This window comes from Liolophura sinensis, chromosome 8, assembly GCF_032854445.1.
Source record: "Liolophura sinensis isolate JHLJ2023 chromosome 8, CUHK_Ljap_v2, whole genome shotgun sequence".
Lineage (NCBI taxonomy): Eukaryota > Metazoa > Mollusca > Polyplacophora > Chitonida > Chitonidae > Liolophura > Liolophura sinensis.
The window spans coordinates 44,979,142-45,001,943 of record NC_088302.1 but is presented as its reverse complement, the minus strand read 5'-3'; the positions used below and the strand labels follow the sequence as shown (position 1 = coordinate 45,001,943).

Genomic DNA, 22,802 nt, shown 5'->3' with positions numbered 1-22,802 from the left:
TGATGGAAAGATAACCCGTTCAAATATTTTGCCTCATAAGACGAGTCAACCGTTTTGGATGTATTAGTCTACATTTGCAATTTTGAATATAAAGGACCTATAGGGCTTACAGTTTAGGGCTGATTCAGCATCTGGTCTGCAATTTATATACTTTTTATTTGGTTGGAATTTAATGCCGTACCCCAGAATATGTTTCCACGTATACCTATGAACTCGATAGCAATGATCTAGAAGTGGGAACCTGGGACTGGACATGCATACTAGATATCAACACTGAAAGGCCAATATATACCACTCTATCATCCACTATCTACAAATCCCCATTCTGCCCTATTCAAAGGGCAATAACTATGGAAATAAATGATGCGGTGCAACTCAATACCATATGCAAATTTTAATCATGTCTGCATGCGTTGACAACGGCGCACTATATCCACAAGTCCCCATTCTATGTTTAAAGGGCAATAATTCTGGAAATAAATAATGTACAACCAAAACAGCCCACGCGCATCCTCACCTGGTCTCCGTCATGCCTACAAAGTTTCAAGAAAATTCAGTCACAGGTGTAGGAGACGCGTTGACGAGGTACTGATTACAGACAGACTCTGGGAATAAAAAGCAGATCCTCATACAAACACACGCCTCCAAAGCACGTTGCAACAGGCGATCAAATATAGAATATACAGAACGCAAATGTGACGGTCTATAGGTATTTCTTTTTATTCAATTACACATTTCACAGTCTCCACAAGAGGTGAATTTTTTGCACACTGTTACATAGCATGAGAACCAGTCGACTGAATACATATAACACCAAACATCGTGAATTCACACTAAATAACACGATTATATACTAGAAGCCTGGAGCTGTGCAACCGGTCTTTCGGTAACAACGATGTTATACACTTACACTGATTTATTTTATTTTAAGTGTTTTACGCCGTATTTCGTCGTACATGGATTTCACTTATACGACGGCGGTCAACACTATGGTGGCAGGAAACCGGGCAGAGCCCGGAGAGAAACCCACTACCATTCGCAGGTTGCTGACATATACACTAATACAAACCCATACAGGTATCAAGCGACTAGCACCGAATTAGATTAGCTCATGTACATGTAGATGTACCTGTAGCCCATGCATGGGGTATCAAATGACTAGCAGTTGGAATGTTTTAAGTCTTTTATACATTATATACAGTATACAGGTCTTCATTATCTGTACACGCACATGTAGGCCACCGTTTTATGTCCCATATCACACATGTTGCCTCATTAATTTACGGGGTTATCACGTTGTTCATAAATATACATGTACATATAAAAAATATATTATTTCACTCAATTTATGCCATGCGACGAGATACAAATAAAACTGAATAGAAGTCTATAATTGCTATATATTACGCTAAGTCCTTAGATAACGTTGTACATACACAAGTCGGAATTATAAACAACCACATATTTAGGCATATATTTGACAGTCTGATATCCACACAAAAACTAGTGATCATAGACCTTAGCGATTCAAAGTCACAGCAAATATTTGCGAAGATGTATGAATGAATTACACAATCCACAGCTGCATAGATGCTCAGCACATCTCATGAAGATTTTTTTTATCGGCATATACCTGAGCATAAACTATTAATCCAACAAGATCGACAAACATTACAACTATAATTGACTTCAATATCTGGGGTATATTATGAAGGATATTTGCCCACTACAGCTGCATTTTAAGGATATTAAATCGAGATGAATATCTTCCAAAGACTCTCCCTCAATTTTATAAAAAATGTGACACTTAAAAATGACCAACAATTGGTAGAGTTGAAGTAAGATATCTATTATCCATAGCCTTCTGGCCCACTCAAAGTAAGTGCACTGCTTCTGTTTTGGCAAACTACAGGCAAAAAATTTCCGGCCGTTGTTAGGGCCCTGTTTAAGGACAGTCCTCAGAGACCCTGGCTTTCCGTGACCCGGACATAGCGGAAACGACTCATCTGCCCACTGAAAAAATGTGGATCAAAAAAAAAAAGATATAAACGAATTTTATTAAACAAAAACTGGGTTTTCTTTCTCAATGTTCAACCGCTTGTGACACAACACTTTAATTTTCCTCCCACCATAATGCTGGCTGCCATCGTATAAGTGAAATATTCTCGAGTATCGCGTAAAACACCAATCAAATAAATAAATAAAGTGCTGATACCGATTTTTACACTTCAAAACTGTGACATTTATAATCCCATAATAAGCCCTTAAAATGGTGACTTTGCTTTGCTTATCATAGTTCAGGGCGCTGACAATGTGTCTCATACCTTAAAATGGTGACATTCTTTTATCCCACCTAAAATTGCGGATTCCATTTATCATACCTTAAAATTGTGACACTCTTTACCATACCCAACACTACTGATACTATATATCATACCTTAAAATACTGGACACTGCTTTCCCCCGAGGAAGGCTACACGTGAAAAATGTTCGTTTGTAGTTGGGGCCTTCTTTCCTCACTTCCTTAATCAAGCACTTCTTCCCATGTCCTGTGCATGCTGTGATTTTGTGTTTATTGTCCGCCGGTCTCACTGGGGCTGAACTGACATTCTCTTTCCCACAGTTCCCTTCACTTCTTCTCCTTTTGGATGGCTGGGTTGAAGGTTGAGCTAGAAAACCAGCTGAATCAGACTTTCGTTTATGGGATGTATTATGAATGCTGATGTTAGAGTACTGTGAAGGATGTGGTGTGGTAACCTGTCTTCCAGGGGTGCCCTGGGTCTTTGAGTTTGGCCCTGGTTCCTGTCCCAAATCCCTGGGCGTGAGGCAAGCACTACAAGATTTCTGAGATCCTTGGTTTATTAGAGTACAGCGCAGACAGTTCCAGTGTGAGGGTGAGGTCTGAGAGGCCTTTCCTAACCACCCTAATAAGCTGTTCTTCTTAGGGAGCCTGGTAAAAAGATACACAAAGAAGAAAACATGAAGCAGTGATAATGAAATCTCCTTGGGAAAAAAGCTGACAGGAATATAAATAAGTATGAATAATTTTTCAAAAGACTTAACTTCATAAAAAGTTGGTGGACAACATCTAGTTTCCTACCTTAGATCATAAAAGTTAACCAAATTCTATGAAAATGTGATATATTTGTGAATGAAAGAATAACAAAGTCAATGGATAGGATTAATCCTTTATTAAAGGATTGATATTGAAATTTACTAACACACACACACAAAATGGTTTTCATGAAAGAAATTTGACAACATGCAGTGGCTTAAAACATTATTCACTTACCTGTGTTTGCTGATGCTAAGATCATTGGTCTGGCAGGTGGGGCAGAAGTATGTGAGCCTAGCAGTGACCTCTCCCATACGACAGATGACCAACCTGGTCTTACACTGACCACATGTCTCCTGACCATACACCTTGTAGTACTTACTGAGAGTCTGTCCACTCTTACGACACTGCAAAAGAGAAATACTCCGCAATGCACTAAATACTCCTTGGCAATAAGTACAGTTGTCAGAGATCTGTTGTGTTTAAGAGATAACAGAGGCAAGGGAAAAATAGGTCAATGTCAATGAAGAACAATAGGTTTCCTCAGCATGACTGCGCACAAGTGTGGTGAAAGTTTGAAGAAAATTGCGGTAAGAGTTAACATTTTAAATACAAGCCTGTCACAAAAATTGAATGATCCCACTGACCTTGAAACAAACTGACCAGGGTCACCCAAGAAGAATAGGGTTCTTACCAATGCTTATAAATTGCACATGTGGTAAACCTGGATACAAGTGTTCAAGACATACTGTTTTAAAGGTAATAAAGGCAGAGGACCACTGACCTTTGAAGAAAACTATCAAGGTCAATGAAAAACAATAGGGTTCTTCTATTAAACTGCAGATAAAATATAAGTTTGATACAAACTGCTGACAGAGTTCAAGACAGTTCGTGTTTACAAGACTGTCACATGTACAACATAAATGACCCCAATGACCTTGAAAAACTTTTCCACTGTCAAAGGTTCTTCCCAATGACTGAGGATCAGGTTTAATAAAAAAGAAATGGATGTTTTCTTACAGTCATGTATCACCCAGGTTAGGAAGAACTTTTCAATGTATTGTCAATGGATAACTGAACTCAGATTTTAAAAAATATTTAATGGCATTTTCTGCTATTAACTGCTATCAGCAAGAAATCGTCTCATCATCAAGGAGGTGGTTGATACCAAATTAAGCAAGTAAGCAAAGATCATTTAATCCACCACTTTTCCATTGTATTTGAGCTGTTATGAAACGTGAATAAAATAAGGCAAAACCTACCTCATAGAACAGCATAGAAAAATCTCTTGTCATTTTTATCAGGTGAGTTAGGTGCTCCTCTTTCAACTCGCATGCCTACCAAATAGAACACCTGCTAGAGTCCTCCTCACACAACTATCAAATTAAGTAGGTGATGTCAGTCAACGAGACAAGCATCTATCAAATTTGACAACAAAACAGGATCACAGCTTGGTCATCACCTCTCGATGCTCAAAGTTGAAATTATCAGATATTACCACACTATCAAAGAAAATTATCAAAACATGTATACTGCAATTCTTTTCACTTTCTGCATGCTTTACATCATGTTTATTGAGGCTTATTCCCAGTATTTGACATACAACACATACAACACATCTGACCTGAAACTGACAATTTAAGCAGACTATTGGTTTCAGCATATGAATTAAAGCAAACTGATACTTCAAAGACTTACCTTTGTATCTGGTTTCAACCCACTGTCAAATAATGCCTGCAAAAAAAAAAAAAAAAGAATAATGAATAATCCTTATCCAGGTGTGACACCATAGCACCAGTAACGTATATGTAGGTTTGAAATTGTTATTGTAGTTTGATTGAATGATTCTTTTCGCAAACAATGTTTCAAACACATCCAGACACAAATTTCATTTGACTACTCGTGTTTTCCCACTGATCCAGTTGTAGCTTGAATTCATGTCTGGCACTCGAAAGTTGTTTTTTTCTCACGTTCCTCCTCTGGTTTTCTCCACTTATGAACAGTCGCCACTGAATTAGTGAACTATTCTTATCTATAGTATGAAAAACACATCAAATAAAATAAAAAAGTAAATGGATACTGTCTTCCCAGACACCATAATTTTCGTTTCATGGTATGCAGTGCACATTTAATATATATACAAATACTGTGCAAAGCGCTTAAAACCCTCAGTCTTGAGTACGTCTACAATGTAATGAACAGATCCAACTTAATGGTAGTGTGTAACAATGTGTAGATCTTCATCGAGTGGCATTTAGAAAGTTGTGAAACATGAAGCAGAAGAATACCTTTCTAGGACACCAACGCTTTTGTTTATTTTGGACAGCTATTGCAGCCTCTTATATAAAATGTAACTTAAATGACTTATGACCTTGAAGAAAGTTGTGGTTTAAGTTTGGTGAACTTGGGCAAAACCGTTCTAAAGACAGAGCATTTACAAGTCTTTTATAAAATTTCACCACACTGGCCACAATGACCTGGAAGGAAGAGGGTCAAGGTCTCTAAAAATCAATAGATTCCTTCCTCATGCCAAGGTGTAAGTGTGTTGTAAGTTTAGTGAACTTGGGCTGCACCATTCTAAAGACAGAGCGTTTACAAGCACATGGACAGACGGACAGACAGACGTCGCCTGCTACGACATTACTCCTTGGCTGAGGGGACGATAGTGGCTGAGGGGTAAAAAAAACATATGAATGAAACATAAAATTTATCTTTGTTGTTCTGTAAATGAACTGACCTCATTTTTGATGATATTGCCCACCCCTGGGAGAATGGACTGGTCCAGGAGGACATCACAGAGGGACTTGCTGGTCCCCTGGCTCTGAATAACCTCTAGGGCGCGCTTGTGACTGAACACTGGGGAGCAAATGTCTAAACTCTTCAGCTCTTCATACTTTGCTCGACACAAACTGGCACTTCTGCAGGAAACAAAAAACTAGTCAACCGAAATCAGGCGCTGTTTATTCTGGATTGGTTGAACTTACAATGGATGGGTTTTAAATCAGCTATCCATAAGTGCATGACTTCAGGCTCAGCATATATATATATATATTTATATGGTAATGCCCATAAGGAAAAACAGATTTCTTAAGGCAACTGTAAAGACAATTACACATGACATAGGTTTCACTCAATATAAGCATGGCCATGGCAGCCTTACTTTCAGAATCAGTATTTCTGTTCCAGCTACACTGCTACAATGGCTCAGACATTTCCTGCAACAATAACCCAGTCTTTAACACAGGTATAAGAGTGCTCAGCAGAGATAAAAATGAAGCCTTAGCCCAGGCATCCCAGCTCTGGAGGGTTTCGGAGAACCTCATGAAAAGGGATGGGCATGGAATTCACTAAGAGCACATTCTGTTCGTGCATGCGTAGAGACACAAGGCCATTTTAGTTCTTTCCTGAACTATTGGGTACAAAAGACAGAAAGAATGCCCTAGGTTAAGTATAGCTGTATAATTTTAATGATTTCTGAAAAGGTTTTTGGCAAGTACATGAAAAATGCAACCTGAACGTAAATAATTCTTTGAAATTCATATTCGTGAGATCAAGAGGCACTACAAAATGTTTCTGTTCAATACAATTATACAGAGTTTAAAGTGGACTACTTTTGAGCTATTTTCACGAGTCTGTCAAAACCTTATTTGTACACAGAATCCATTTAAATTGCCAGGGTATGGTAGTTGCACATGCCATATTTGTGGTTAATAATTCTGACAAAAACACAAGGGTATCGCCCAGATGGTGTATCGCCTCTAATAATGTCAAATATTTGAAAAAAGCAGAAAGGAATGTTGCCCAAGTAAAATGTTGCCCAACAATGCTCGTTTTCAAAAGCGGAACCTAGTGTGTAAACAAGCTCAACACATTTTATAAATAAATATCACTTGACTTTTTGGTTTACTAATACGGATGGAAGAGCCAACATTCAAGACTTTCAACATGCCCTTTGACCAAAGTTGCCTTTCAAAAGTCGTCTATACTCTTTTTGCAACTACTTCAAACTGAAACGCCACAGAAACCAGGTGTTACACAACACATGTACACACTCCAGTGACAACAACATGACCACTGCTCATTAGTTATGATTGTATCATAAGTAAATATACCTTATGTCCACAGATGACTCAAAAAAGGCAAGGCTGTCTTTGGACATCTGTAGCACAAGAGAGGGTGTCACAGATCTCTTACTAATGCTTTCTGAGTCTGTCTGTTTCTTGTTCATCTGGACTGAGCCATTCATCCCAAAATGAACTCTGAGAAAGAAAAAGCAACACTGCTATTGATTACTCTTAAAGACAAAGCACTCAATAAATCAAAATAATACTGTGCTTACACAAAACACTAGTTAACCACTCAACCATGTCCACAGAACCAGGCTCTCACTAAATGTCAACAACACATGACAAAGACAAGGCTCTCACTAAATGTCAATAACACTCAACAAAGACAAAGTTCTCACTGAATGTCAACAACACTCTACAAAGGTAAGGTTCACACTAAGTGTCAATCACTCTACAAAGGGAAGGTTCACACTAATTGTTAACAACACTTTCCAAAGACAAAGCTTTCACTAAATGTCAGCCATACTCTGCAAAGTTTCTCAGAAAATGTCAAAAACACTTTACAAAGAGATCAAATGTTTTTCCTAAATGTCAATAACACTCTAGAAAGCGATGATTTAAATGGAAATCGTGCAAGTTGCTGGCAAAGCGTCCCATGTACTGTCTCACAGCAAGAACATTGGTATGAGAGGCTCACCTACCCTGACAGGCTAACCATCTCGGCCCAGAGGGCTCTCATATGAATTTAATAAATACAACCCAGACAAGCCTCTCAGTTAATGTTAACTATACTCTTAGCTCAGCATCAGGATGTCAACTTACAACAGCCAAGCTGACCTGGTTTTAGTTATCTAATTACATACATGTATCTCTATTTATTTATTTTTTTTTTTGATTGGTGTTTTGCGCCATACTCCAGTTGAAAATTTATTTCACTTATATGACGGTAGCATGTATCTCTAGGCATATTTCCAGAACAAAATTAACCAAGCTGTAAACTTCACAAACCCATAACACAAACCTGAGACAAACTTCTCTTCCAAAATACATAAAGAGTTCCTTTCCCAGGGTTTGGACCTCTTCAAGTCGCTGCCCTAGGAGCTCATGAAACTTCTGATTCTCTTCAGTTTTTCCACATGCAGATGCTTCCTAGATAAACAAAAAAAATACATGTAACTGCAATATCTTGTACATGTTCAAAATTCAATACAGTGATGTACAGTTTACAAAAGACATTTTTGGTTGATTTTTTTTAGTACATCCCATTCAGCCTAATATAATCTGTCCTCGACATTGTAACATGTACAGCTAAACAGATTAATAATGCCACAACAAGCATATGCTGCTTGCCTGTAAACAGAATTGTTTATGAATTATATAGAGATGGAACAGAAAGTCTTCCCAATGAGGTTGAGTACTCTGTCAGCCTCCTGTATGTGTATAAGGGTGAACGGTGCTTCATACCTGGTTTGTGGGAATATTTTGGAAAACTGGTGTGGGTCTTGGCTGGACATTTTTAATTTTTCCCATCAATTCTTGATATCACCATCAGTAACAATTAGTTTTCACCTCCAAAACATAAATCATCAGTTCCAATGTTGGGGATAAAATGAAAGTTGGGCCAGTCCCATTGCACTCTGGTTTAGTTATTGTTCTGAATCAAAGGCCATTTATTTAATTTTGTATCAGAGAAGTGTTTTTATCTTCAATTACAAATAACTCCATGGCCATTACATTGTGTAAATGGCTTATCAGTCACTGGTCATGGACTTGATTCTCGCTTTGCGTGTAGCTAATTCGCATATACCTACAGCCTATATTTTGGGAGTTAATTTGATATACTACAAGTATATGTGGATATGATGTAAGATTTCTTTGATTTTCTCATAATTTTGTCAGTCCACTGCACTTGTTCCGAAAATTCTTTGCATAAAAATGTTTTTGACCTAAAGGTTACACAACACAGGAGCTTTTATCTACCAGTAGTTCAACATGGTCTCTCCTCCACTTATACTATAGCATATAGCATAAGTGGAGAGATCAGATTGTACCACGGACAGATAAAAACTCATGTGCTACACAAGTATGCGATGTTGTTGTTGCACGTGATATGTGCATGGTCAACCATTTAGGTGAACTAACTTTGGCTTGTTTGGCCATAGTCTTCTGTCCTGCTCCGAAACAGACTTTTACAACACTCTGGCCACTGACTTTGCTTCTAATTTTCTCTCCGTTTAGTTTACACCCTGGACCTTCAACCATTTTGATACGAAATATGCACACACAACGTATCTTGTATGTCCGGTTTCAACATTTAACTTTCCCGCCCTCTCAGGAAGTGAACTAGACCGCTAACAATACGGGGCTGTTATTTCTGTATAACGAATGAAGTAGTAATTTTTGTGACAAATGTTTGTTTTAAAAAGTCAATATTAACAAAAAATGCTGGCCCAAAAATTCAGCTTTGAGACATTTGTCAGGGCATGAATTTACATGAGAACAACATAAAGCCAAATAAAGCACGTGCTGTGCAGTGTCCCATGTGGTCTAGTGGTTAGGATTCCGCGCTCTCACCGCGGCGGCCGGGGTTCGATTCCCCGCATGGGAAGCTTTTTTTTTTGTTTCGGTACGATTTTTGTTTTATTTATCAGTGTGGCATTAGAGTTAGTTGTACCTCCGAATAACGTTCATCTAAACAATGGTATATGTTAAGTGTCCTTATTTACTATATCAGAACGTACTAGCTGTATGATACAAATACAAAGTAATGCCAACAGCCTATGTAGTCCTATTTGTGTTCTCTGAGTTGCGTCACATTTATTCATTCAGATCGAAGTCCATCAACAGACCTTTGTGTGTATTATATGTACTAAATATTACTACTGGAAACACCGACCAGAGGCCCAACAAATACATATATATTTAAATAATTTGTGCAGCTTTTAATTTGTTTCAACCTATATGCAGTTTTCTATACTCTGCACTTCACAGCTCCCCCCCCCCCCCCCCCCCGGCCCCACCGCCCCCACCTCTCCAGCTAACCACACACACAACCATCTGTTAAAAATTAGTCAGGATGCGGAGACTGGTGTACACATGCGCTGAGGCAGAGGAAGTTGTACTCGTGGCTCGTTTCCTTAGAAAGGGCCGCATCAGTACTGAGAGGGATAAGTTCAGTCATGGTGTGTTTAACTCCTGCCAAAACTCGAGAAGTTTCAGTGTCCAAGTCCCTTTATGCAATCTTTTATGCATTGCTCGTTGCCATCGCGGAATCGTCCCCTCGTGGGAAACAGAAGAATGTGTTGGTGTTCGGGGGGAATGGTTTCCTAGGGGCGGAGACGGTGGCCGGGATACTGGGGCATGGCTCGGACCACACAATCACACTAGTCAGCAGGGGACACTGGTACTGGGACTCCTCGGTCAGAATTCAGCCCTATGTTAAACACCTCAAATGCGACAGAATGCAAACTCTGAGGAACTGTGCTCCATTCGTGGAATATATGCAGTCGGTGCACGACCTATATTTCGATGCAGTTATAGACTTCAGCGGTTACCATCCATTCTCGCTTGGTGACACGCTCTACTTGCTGGCGGGTCGAGTTAGACTGTATGTGTACATAAGTACAGACTCAGTGTATGAGGTGTGCAATAGGATTCCCGTCAGGGACATGGGGTTACTGGAGTCAGACGCCAACAGACCCGAGGCCACTGACGAACAGGAAAGGCTTAACGCCAGGGAGGATTATGGTCACAGAAAACTCCAGTGTGAGGAGGAGATCATCAAAACTCACCGTGATGACGGCCCGGATTACGTCATATTACGCCTACCAGATGTGATTGGACCGAGAGATACCACACACCGATGGTGGATCTATCAATTGTGGATTCGCCTTCACAGACATTTGGTTCTTCCACTTTCCGTGCCTTCGGGACTTCTCGACCGTCCAATTAGTTTGGTTTTTGTCGAAGATGTTGCTAGCCTTATAGTTTCTATGGTAATCAGTGACCAAGACGATTACATCAATGAAATCTACAACTTGGCCTTCTTTGAAACACCAACATTAAAAGAAGTGTTGGATTTAATTGCCAGAAAATTGAACGTGACGGATTTACTGGTAAGTCCAAGCGAGGCAGAGGACGCCATTTACCTATACCCGTCTGTGTCGCGAGGACCAATCAGCACCCAGAAAGCAGAGGACAGATTAGGGTGGATGCCAGTTCGGCTCGATTACGCCATCACTAAAACTGTCAACTTTTACGAAGAAGCTATCAAAAACCCATATTTTTCGCGGGAAAGAAATGCGGTGGTCAACATGTTGCAAAGTTCCTTGACAAATAACCCAGAAGGCGATGACGTTAAAAGGGCTATATTGAACGAATACGGTGTTGATTTGGGTATCAGAAAAGATGAGCTGTAAAAATAGCTTTGCAAAGTGAGGAACTGAAAGCGTGGACGCGTGAATGGTGTAATAAATGTGTTATAATTTATACATGTAAAATTGTGTCAGACTTAGGTGTGGGAATTTGCAGTGTACAAGTATCGACGATTCAGCTGCAAAGGATAACCTTCGTTAGATACGACAAACATATACCGTAGCTCTCTTACTGATTAACAGATGGTCGGATAGCTATACAGAGTATATATTTATTTATTTGATTGGAATGCGATATTGCATATGATGTATAACTATCTCATGCATGGTTCCCGGAAATCTTGCCGTCTGGTTCGTCGGGCGGGCTTTCCGGTTTCAAGCTCACTGGCTGAGAAAAGTTATATTGTTTGCGTATATATATATATATATATATATATATATATATATATATATATATATATATTTGTATATATATATAAGCACCTCGACTTTGTTTAGTAATTTGAATGGTGTACTTGTTTAACAACCACCTTTAGCCAGACCCGTGCGTGGCAAACCTCCTGACCAAGCTTCAGCCAAAGCAATAAAAGCTGGAGTCTGCCTCCCCACTCACCAAGTTGCTCCCCACAACTACTCACCATCGCTTTATTCCATCGCATCTATCGATTAACACAAGTGCATGCATGTATAATTCTTATCCAACAATTAGTGCTATATACTTATTAATTTAATTGCACGATTGGTGTGTTATAAAAGGCTGTTAAGCTAAAGGGAAGAGTAAACCAGAGTAAATCAGAGTAAATCACCATATAGCGTTTGGCAAAGTAATGACAAACCTTCCCATAATATGCATTGGATACACAGAGTTTCAATCACATGCCTTATAATGATGGAAGGAAGGTGATCTCCAACTGCAAGTCCTTCGTTTCACGAGTATTTTTGGACTTAAGTCCAAAACTTTATTCATAACAAAAGAAAATACTAACTGATGTATGTATGTGTATGTATGCTTAGGTTTTACGTCGTACCTAACAATTCTTCAGTCATGTGACGACGAGGAGCTGTTAGATGTGTAAATATACACATGCACTGTACCCTTTTGTGGCAAGGTTAGTCCATGCCGCCGAAGTGCATCTTCCAGTCAGCAAGGTTGATACTTCTACAGGCTTCGATGTTGGACATCGCTATCTTCATTAAATGAAGATGCCAAAGTGCTGCCACCACTAAAGTTGGCATGTCATGCCGAAGACAACAGACATGACACCGCTCCACGGTGTCAAGTTAAAAACGGACGCATATATTCCACAATGCTGAAACCATACAGGCATAAATGCACAGAGGCAATATTCATAAGAGGGGAAATCCACAGTATAACTGAGTGTATGACGAAATATACACAAAATTCCACAGACAGGGTCCGTGTACTAATAAGCACTGTGTACACAAGAGCACAAATGAAGTATACAAGTTCAGACCGAACAAGGGCTCGGTGGAGATAGGATATAACAAAGCCAGAGGCTATAAAGACACCAAAATTCAGCACAAAAGGCCTTCTAAGGTAACACACAGCGAAAGCATCCAAATTCTCCTTTCTCCCCCTTTGACCTGCTTTCATAGGTCTTATATAGACTGGTGGAATTTCCTAGAATAAGAAAATTCTTGAACACTTGTTGTAAACAAACAGGACCCGAACTGAGGGTATTCTGGAACATTCTATGGCAGAGGCAGACAGCAGGCCCTGAACTCAGCATATGTAAACAGTGGTAAGCTAAATTTAGAAGCTGACGGCAGTCGTTCACGTAACAGTATATTAAATAGTACGCTTGCTTTTGCAAGAAATATCTGCCCTTCACCTCTGTAATGCGACACATTCTTTGACCCGGCCTTGGCTCGGTAAAAAAACCAACGCCATATATCATTATGCAGGGCTTCCTCTGGGTTAGTATTTTTACTATTTTTTTCACCCAGTCACTATAGCCACTCATCCGATTTTGTACTAAATTCTGTTTTTCTTTAGCCATACTTCCTTAGCGGACATGACTCTTGTAGGCCTGCAACTCATTTTTATCTGCCTTGGTGTAACTGCTAGAATCAGTTTGGCCTCTTCCAGCTATATCTGGAGTTTATCAAATGTTACATTTAGAAAATATGCCCTCAAGATAATGGACCAGTGCTTGGCAGCGTGTTTTTGTTTTTTGAAAAAAAAAATCAATCCCTTTTTCAACCTATCTGTAGGGTCCTAATAAAATGTAATTTCCCCTATCAGAAAAATTTGTTACGAAATTAATTTGTAAATTCAGTTTATTTAAATGCAACATTATGACCACCACATTGGTGTAACACAGTCTGACAGGAGAAAACCAGACGGCGTACTCATTTATGTAACGGCACATATTCTGAAACATTAATTTACTTCTAATCACCCCCCCCCCAAAAAAAATAGTTTACTAAGCGGAAAAGTTTAATTTTTTTATTATCCCTTATTTTTTTTGGGGGGGGGGGGGGGTTGTACAATTGACGATGAAAGGCATCTGTCAAAATGCCATGAATCTCATTCGTTATTTAACATAAATGATTTCAAGCGTTATTTAATATGTCAACCTGCAACAATACTGGACCCCATTTGTAGATTTCTGTCAAGTAATCCCCATACCTTTGTGTTGTTGTTGTTTCGCCGAGATGAGGACGTTTGAAATGAAAGTAAGTGGATAATTTTCACAAGAAAAAATTGCGAAAATCTGCTAAACAGCCCCAGAAAACTGTCAAGGTAGATTTTGTATAACTTTTGTGTTTTTTCTTAAGTAAATAAATTTCTCGCCAAAAATATTCGCATTTTTTTCAAATTTTATCACCATTTCAAACAATTGTTCTAAATTTGTGACGATGGCGAGTGCGAGCGGAAGCCCTGATTATAGGAGAATTATGAGCGAGCTCCTGATATACAGACTCGGCGATCAGCAGACAATATTTAAGTTCTGGACAAACTAAAATTTTCAAGGAGTTTCCAGGAGTATTTGTCTTTTTGAAGGACTTTCAAGTACTTGGAAATGAAATTGTATTTTTCAAGGAGTTTCAAGGACTGTGGGCACGTGAAACACGACGTAAAACACCAATGAAATAAATAAATAACTGAGCACCAAATGAGGCAGCAATAAGTGCCATTTTTAGAGCCTGATATGACACCAACACCGGCTTCGAAGGTGGAAGCTCTAATCATTAGGCCACCGAAACCACCGGATGTTCAAACTGAAATTGTTCTACTACAGTATTGACCATAGAATCAGCGGTCAAATTTTATCAATTTCATTAGTATTTAAAAATGATTTCCAAAGCTTTAAATACGATTTCAAACGTTTTAAACGCCATTTTCAGGGTAAATATAAATGTTGCGATCTCGGCTCCCGCAGTCACGGGGAGCAGTCTATATAAGTAACACATACACTATTCTACGTCGCATAGGCCTATACAGCTTTAAAAGTGGTTTCCACAGCTTTAAAATAGGGAATAAATAACACATCATCCCATAGACACCATCTTGTCATTTCAAATAATACTAATGTATTACGACCTGATTCTTTCTGACGGGAATTTTTAACATTTTCGTGAGTATGCACTTTCCACTACTTTTTCATCTAAAATTCCATGATTTTCACAAGTTCAATATCCCTATAAGAACTACGTATAATGTTTCCACACTGTTTGGCGGACATTTGGTGAGTTCTATAATTTGGACCTTCTGTGTCAGGAGAACATGCTAGATTGCACAAAATACAAGGTCATGGATGATGTGCGTTGAAACTTAAGCAGTGCTTTGGTTTGTAATACCAGCATCTCATTGTAACCAGACACCCCAACTGCTCAGGGGCACCGCGTTTCACAAATGCAGCGCACGTAGAGTTATGTGCATGCAAGTAACTACCATTGCTACGTAATACCTACAGTACTGTGGCCCATTTCACAAAGCGCACGTGATGTTATATGCACGTATTTATTTATTCATTGGATTCGTATTTTACGCCGTACTTAAGAATATTTCACTTATACCACGGTGGCCAACATCAGGGTGGGAGGAAACCGGTGAGTGCCTGGGGAAAGCCCACCAGCATCCGCAAGTTGCTGACAGACCTTCCCACGTACGACCGGAGAGTATGTGCACTTAACTTTCATGCCGACCAATATTGGTATAGGTATTACGTCACCATGGGAATTACGTGAACATAGCGCTACGTGCGCTTTGTAGGGCCTTGGTCAACACCTATAGTTATGTGCATATAACCCTACGTGCACTTTGTGACACGCCTGAAGAAGGCCACACTGATGTCGACGGCAAATGTTTTCAGCCTGTGTGTAGTGCCCAAAGTAACGACAACCATAAAAACTTTTCACCAAATCTCCGAGTTGTTCTCATGTAATCAACCAAACAATACTGTGATTTCTATAAATTTGTCAGGTTCAATATGCCTATTATTAGATGTATATTTTAATTATAATCTGAATCAGGTGTCCTTGGATTCAGTTGGGATATAATTAGTAACATTGCATTTTACAGGAAAGAAAATAGCGGAACGATTGCAAAATGACAAATGACAACAATTCCATCTTCAAATTTCTAAAATTCAAATTTTTATTGCATGTGTTTACATAATCTGACCAATTGGAAATTTACATAATGATAAGCAACGGTACAAATAAGGAATTAAAACAATGCTTAAGCACAATAAACAAATGTGTAACACTAGTAAAATTAACTTATATGAAAGACAACCAATGTTGGACAGTTACACATACAAGCTTTCTCGTTTCACAAATGCTCAACACTAATCAAGCCATGAAATGCAAGTCTGTAACTAAAAAGTTCTAAAATTAAGTTAAGCCTCGTGCAGCAAGACATCATAGACTTCATCTCTCTGGCAATCTGATACAATGGTTTTCCAGCCCATCTTTGTCCACTGAGCGTTGATTAGCTGTTGTCTGTTCTGCGGCGTTTTCGAGCTTCCATTTGCCCAAAAAATTCTCTAATGTCTTCTTCCCGGACAATGCGTTTGTTCTCAGCGAATGTTTTCAAATATTCTCTCAGGGAATTCTTCATATCATTATAGCCATGGATCATTTCCCCCAGCTGCACCCTGTCCATACTGGACAGCGCCTGCATGCCCGTGTCATACTGAGAGCTGGTAGGTTGGGCCTTCCCTTTATCCTCATAATGTTGAACTGGGTCAGTCTCATCCACCAGAAAGCCCACGTCTAACGTACTGTACAGTTCTAAACATGATGCACACTGGCACAATTTTTTTCGCCACCCGTCAGGCCAGAAAACGCTACTGTCACCAGGAACAACTTCACAGTTGTGTAGAGATTTCAGTAGGCAGCTGTCGGAGGCATGAAGATCACCATTATCATCCTTTTTCACACTTACTTCTTCTGTCAGAGACCCTTCAGTTTTCTCTTCAGATTTAATGTCCACTTCAACTTTATCATCTGGGGACCCTACCTCAGCTTTTGATACAACACATGTGTTTTTACACTGAGGAATGTATGCCCACAAGAAGTCACATTTTTTCATGCAATCAGCGCAGATCATTTCATGAAAGTCTTGGTCTGGTGGGAACTTGGTGGCCAGGTGTCGGCCATGTAACCAGTCTTCGCAAACAACACACTGAATCATCTCATCTTCCACATCATCTTCTGGGTCCGGGTAAGGCCTTGAGCAGATACAATACACACCTTTGAAATTCTGGTTGTACCTGTAAGGAGAAATATGAATGCACACATGAAACAACAAAATATACATGCAGTGGCATTACATTCCAAGTCAGAAATCAAAGCCTCATGAAAATTATAACATTGAAACTTGTAAGTGACACAAACCTTAATCATGCTTAAGATGAACAAGTAAAGAGAGTAAAATTTATTCTTCCTCCACAATGATACATGAATGACTTGTAAGAATCTATCTGGAGGGACATCGTTTTAGCAATATTTTTCAGGGACATACATATACTGATATTCGATAGCATTATTATCTTATTGTTATTTTATTTATTTATTTGATTCATGTTTAACATTATACTCAAGGATATTTCACTTATAAATACAACAGCGGCCATTGTGGTGGGAGGAAACTTGGGGAAAAGCATGACCATTTGTAGTTATCTGAGTCTTGTCTGAGTTCACGGTCACCCAACACACAAATTAGTGATTACCAACCTACCTGAGCTTTGGACTCATTTGTTGTAAAATTCAACGATGTTATAAATACCGTGCAGTTGTGGTCATAGTGGCTACCTTCCTTCCAATGGCTATATACATGTAGTTGCATATGGTGAAAGAGCGTAACGTAATCCAAATCCACTGTTATGCAAGGTAAAATAATTTAGAACCTAAAAATAACACTGTCTACCACTAATACAACTAGAATTGCATGGACTTATACGGCTTCCAAGTGGTCTGTACACACAGCTGTTAACGTCCACTTCCTAAAACTTTCCACTTACTCCACCACAGACCGTTCAAATCTATCAGTTCTATGCATTTCTGAAAAGACCTCAGGTTTGTTTAATACGACACAAAAAAAAAGAAATAGATGTAATCAACATTAGACAATGAAGTTTCTGAACAAGTGATCTGGATGCACCTTGTCGAAACCAGATCTCGTATTTTCAACAAAAACAAAACTATTTCAGCAATGCCCAGCGTATATCTCCCACAAAATGAGCCATAGTGTCCATAATTAAATCCAAAATGAATTTGGTAGAATGATAAGGAGAAGATTGGCAGAAATCAACTGCATTTGAACCTGTGACTGCTTGGGGTGATGTTCATTGGGGCTATGGTGAAAGACAGTGAAAAGAAAAAACAAAAAACACTGCTCTCAAATAATAGTGCTGGGCCACATGTATGGAGAGACTGTTTTCAGACTTGAACTATTCTAAGCTAATTTCAATGGTCAGTTACAGCACAATTTGCATACCAAACAAAACGCTGTTGTACAATATACATGTGGATGTGGCAATCCACCTAAATGATGCAAGTGAAATTTCATCCCAAGGTCATTAGCCGATTTACGGAAAAAGATGGTTTAAGCTTATCATCAAAGTTCAAAATGTCTGCTAAATCCTGTGACTAGCCAAACAACACAAAACGTCAAAAGGTTTGTGTGTTCGCTATTAAAATTGTCAAGTTTGTTTTTTCTAACTTGAGCAGTTTTGGAGATAACATGTATTGCAAAATTACGAGCTGACTATGAATAAAAAAAAGTTTTTAAAATCATCTTAATGGCAAAACTATCATTCATAGCCCTGCAGTTCTACAAGTAAAAATGAAGATCTATAGTTGATCTATCTGCTGACCAGTTTTCAGCTTCATCGCTATTATGGTGTCTGGTCATATGACATTTACTTTCACATTTCTCGCTCGATTTGCATTCAGTTTTGAATTTTTACCCACCAGTAGTCTTGTACATGCATATCAACTATCAATGCAATCAGCTCCGTGGCTCTGGAGAAGAATTTTTTGTTCAGATTTCCACACTGCTCCAATATGGCCGAAAAGTGGGTCACAGGTTGATAAAGTTTTACACTCCAGCAGGTAGCCAAAGTGATTCGGTAATACTCATGTGTAGAGAGTTAACATCTGTGATACGCAGTTTTCCCCCAAAATCAAACAAGTTGTCAGTGAAGAGGGAAAATAATCCGAGCCAGAACAATGGTCTTCCAAGCCAAGCCAAGCCAAGCTTGGAAGCCTAATAATAATAATAATCTTTACTGTAAGCTTGAAATCCTAATTAAATTAAACGTTGAGGTCTATTTTCAACAATTTCTAATATTTACCTGCCTCAACGTTCAATTTAATTAAACTAAATCTATCCACTCAACCTTCTATATTCACGAACCTGTTGTGTTTGTTTGTGGCATCTTTGTCTGGGAAAAGCTTGCACTTCATATCTGGAAACTTGCTGTTTCCACAGTCACAACGAAACAACCTCTTTGTATACAGCTCATACAGCTGGTGTCCTTCGTGGCAATTCAGACTACAGGCCAAACAAATTCCTGCTACTTCCCGCCCATTACCACAAGTTGTGCAAGCATACAGAGCTTGGCGTCCCACATATCCATTCGGATACGTACAGTTGTTATCATCACTGCCTCCCAGAACAGCATTTGCATCTGATTCAAGCTGTTTTTCTTCTTCTAAAATATCAACCATCGACACTCCATCGTCTGTCGTATCCGAACAGACAGTCTGTCCAGGCTGCGTTCCTTCCTTCTCTGTCATCTTCTTTCCCTACCACAACCTACCGTTGATGAACATATAACAGTCTTGAACAGCCGACGTCTAGCCAGAGACCGGAAATGCATCTCCAAAAAGAACGGAAGTCCATAGTGGGGACAGTACATTTCTTTGTTACCTCCCCTGTTCACAAACGTAAAGTATCATGACCAGCTATATGCTGGTCATCCTAATAATTCATGTACATTAACATGCAGAGTTAAGTAGATTAACTTACCACATGTACATTTAACTAATCAGTCAGTGTTTGTTATTAAAGAACAAGTTTAGACCAGCAACTGTTACTAATAGTTAGGTAAACAAACTCTTGTATGTATAAATATGGTTGTTTCTAAAAGAGAGGGGAGGTGAGGGAGTTGACCTGTAAGGACCTCAGAGTCTGGTCACTCTCACGTTGTTATGTGTAATAAATGCCTGTTGTTACTGAGAACGCCTTGGAGAGTTTTCCTATCTACGGTGACCATCCCGGTCGCAATTTTACTTAAGACCCTAACCCCGGTCTTAGTAATTTTACTTAAGACCCTAACCCCGGTCTTAGTACCGGTATCATAAAAATAAACGTGCCCAGAGACAGCATCATTGCTGGTTTTTTTGTCTTTTCTTGTTTGTTTGTTTATTTATTAATTCTTTATGTGCCTACAAGTTTGCCACTGTGGCCAACTTGTAGGTTTCTCATTTAATATAAAAATATAAACTTTACTGCAAGGCTCATGAACAGTACAAAGTTTGCTAAATGAACGTTCAGCGTACAAAGAAACATAAAATATAGAAATAGTTTGTGAAAATATCTGAAATTCGAATTTAAAAATTAAGCAAGTGTAAGGCTTTTTACTAAGTCATACATGCACAGTGACAGATCTAGATTCGAAGGAGGTATTTAATGGGGAAGGAATAAAATTCTGTTCCGAAAATCTGCTAAAATTCCGCGTTTGGTTGCGCTTTTGGGGCCATCATCGATACACACTTTTGGATGAAACTGTCGCCGCCTTCTTCCTACTCCCCCCTCACACATCTTAATATTGGACTACATTCATCACTATATGCATTTATGATAAAGAGGTCTGGATATCAGTTCACAATCAAGACAATCTGAATGGTTACAGTCATAGGGATAATCAAATAATTATTACAATCCTGAAGGCAACAGGCAGATGGAGTGGTTCTTGAGAATGCTGCGGAACCTAGGACCCAGAGAAAAACATGACTGGAAGCGGCATCTTAACAAAGTCGTCCACGCATAAAACTGCACGAAACGCGAATTTAGTTACTGGATTCTAGTCATTTTCACTGATATAAGGGAGATCCCCTCGGCTACCAGAAGACTTGGTCTTTGGACTTGATACAGAGCAGGGCACTACTAGTCACGCTCAATTTGCCAGTGAATCGTCGGATCAGACCTGTACAGCACAGGCGACCGCCCGTCAGGTTGACTTGCAGATGCAGATTTGGCCAATCTCTTATTTTCACATTGAAAAAAAAAACAAAACAACTCAAGTTCAGCTTAGGTGGGGTTGAAAAAAGGCTGTCCCTGAATATATAGTATTTACTGTCATGGGTTCCAGACAATTTCCTTTTTCTTAACTTTTGTAACTTTTTCTTAGGTTTTCACTTGGGTGAAAGGGTTTTCACTCACGTTATGGCGGAAAATGGAAGATGAAATCATTTGGTTACAGATATAACATTTTTGGGACACTCTATAGGGAGGTCGTGTGGAATTCCATGTGACTTGTCTCATCCACGCCTTTCTCCCTCATGCTGAAGTTCTTACATGTTGTTCATCATCATTCTGCCCACGGAAACGAGAACGAGGCTTCTTGCATCACGTGAGTTTCCACCAGTGTAGAAAGGTTTTCATCCAGGTGAGAACCCTTTTCACCCAAGTGGAAACCTGAGAAAAAGTTGTAAAAGTTAAGAATAAAGGAAAATGTCGTATATGGGCCATCGTAGTTTCCAGACCCCAAGAATGACTGGTGCAGCATGATCGCAATGTCTTGTCGCAAGTATTGAGTTTAAGTAACTGCTTGCATGTGTGAAAGAAAAAAAAAAAGACTGCGTCCATTTCTCTGCGGGGCCAAATTGTAAACTTCCCAGTTATATTCCTTCAATAAAAAGTTGTTTTTTTTAATTTTTTCATCATTTTCTCTCTCTCTTCATTTCTTATCTAAAAAGTTCATCTAAGAATTTTATTCCAACAGTTCACATACAGGCTTAAATAGTACATCAACTTTCACGCCCCATGTATAGCACCATGGCTGCATTCGGTTAAAATGCAGTGACTTCGCTGGTATTACCTAAAATCGTGTCCTATCGTCACAATAATGAACTTGTAGAGCTAGTCTCCATACATGGGAAAGAATTTGTCTTGTTCTTGAGTAAATTACCCAGAAACGCCATATTTGTATGAGCCCATAGCATGTCATTGATGTGTTGATTCTACAGGAAGAATGCAAGTAAAGCTTTATTTTTCAGGATTCAAACCCAGGAGTTGTCGATTTCCCTGGGGCTGGGAGATGGTCTCGTCCCCTCCCCCTACGAGACTCAGCAGACAAAAAAAAAAAACCAAAAAAAAAAAAAAAACAAACAAACACTTCAGTGTACCTTAAACATATACCACTTGTTGAATTACACCAGCGTAGATGCATGTGAAACGAAGCGCCTGCGGAGTGACCTGCTCGTACATCAACGTGGGGAGAACAGTGTCTAAATAATACTGTTGAATGTGCTGGAGGTTCTTGACGTGTCGGCAGACCATCCGCAAACATACTACGGTGTACGAACGTGTACCCTCGAAGGTCGGTGACGATGACGGATGTCCACCCATTCTTTCCACCTGGGCGGGGTGCGTAGGCTATTCAGGCTGGAAAGACACAAAGTTTTAAACCACGCTCATTCTAGTGTCATCACCGACCGAGCAACACATGCATCAATCACTTATGCTGGACTACCTGATACCAGTGGCTTAAATAACATACGCCGTGTAGGCACCAATCCAGCATTGGTCCGTTTTGGCGTGATGGA

The 22,802-nt window shown here is 39.3% G+C and overlaps 3 protein-coding genes and 1 non-coding gene across 4 annotated transcripts; 2 read left to right on the top strand and 2 right to left on the bottom strand.

Moving 5' to 3' along the window:
- Window positions 1-1,958: 1,958 nt before the first annotated feature.
- Window positions 1,959-9,384, bottom strand: LOC135473578 (endonuclease 8-like 3). The gene is made up of 9 exons (XM_064753435.1): window positions 9,265-9,384; window positions 8,144-8,271; window positions 7,168-7,314; window positions 5,793-5,973; window positions 4,754-4,789; window positions 4,318-4,392; window positions 3,293-3,462; window positions 2,438-2,950; window positions 1,959-2,013 (listed from the first exon to the last, which is right to left on the bottom strand). The coding sequence occupies exons 1-9, from the start codon at window positions 9,382-9,384 to the stop codon at window positions 1,959-1,961; spliced, it is 1,425 nt and encodes a 474-aa protein (XP_064609505.1).
- A 274-nt stretch (window positions 9,385-9,658) lies between these two features.
- Window positions 9,659-9,730, top strand: Trnae-cuc (transfer RNA glutamic acid (anticodon CUC)). The gene has a single exon. It is a non-coding gene; the product is annotated as a tRNA-Glu (tRNA).
- Window positions 9,731-10,301: 571 nt separating this feature from the next.
- Window positions 10,302-11,621, top strand: LOC135473577 (uncharacterized). Its single transcript, XM_064753434.1, has one exon. The coding sequence runs from the start codon at window positions 10,302-10,304 to the stop codon at window positions 11,538-11,540; it is 1,239 nt and encodes a 412-aa protein (XP_064609504.1). The 3' UTR covers window positions 11,541-11,621.
- Window positions 11,622-16,096: 4,475 nt separating this feature from the next.
- On the bottom strand, window positions 16,097-19,788 carry LOC135473144 (putative E3 ubiquitin-protein ligase UBR7). The gene is made up of 2 exons (XM_064752978.1): window positions 19,387-19,788; window positions 16,097-17,239 (listed from the first exon to the last, which is right to left on the bottom strand). The coding sequence occupies exons 1-2, from the start codon at window positions 19,767-19,769 to the stop codon at window positions 16,456-16,458; spliced, it is 1,167 nt and encodes a 388-aa protein (XP_064609048.1). The 5' UTR covers window positions 19,770-19,788; the 3' UTR covers window positions 16,097-16,455.
- Window positions 19,789-22,802: the final 3,014 nt, after the last annotated feature.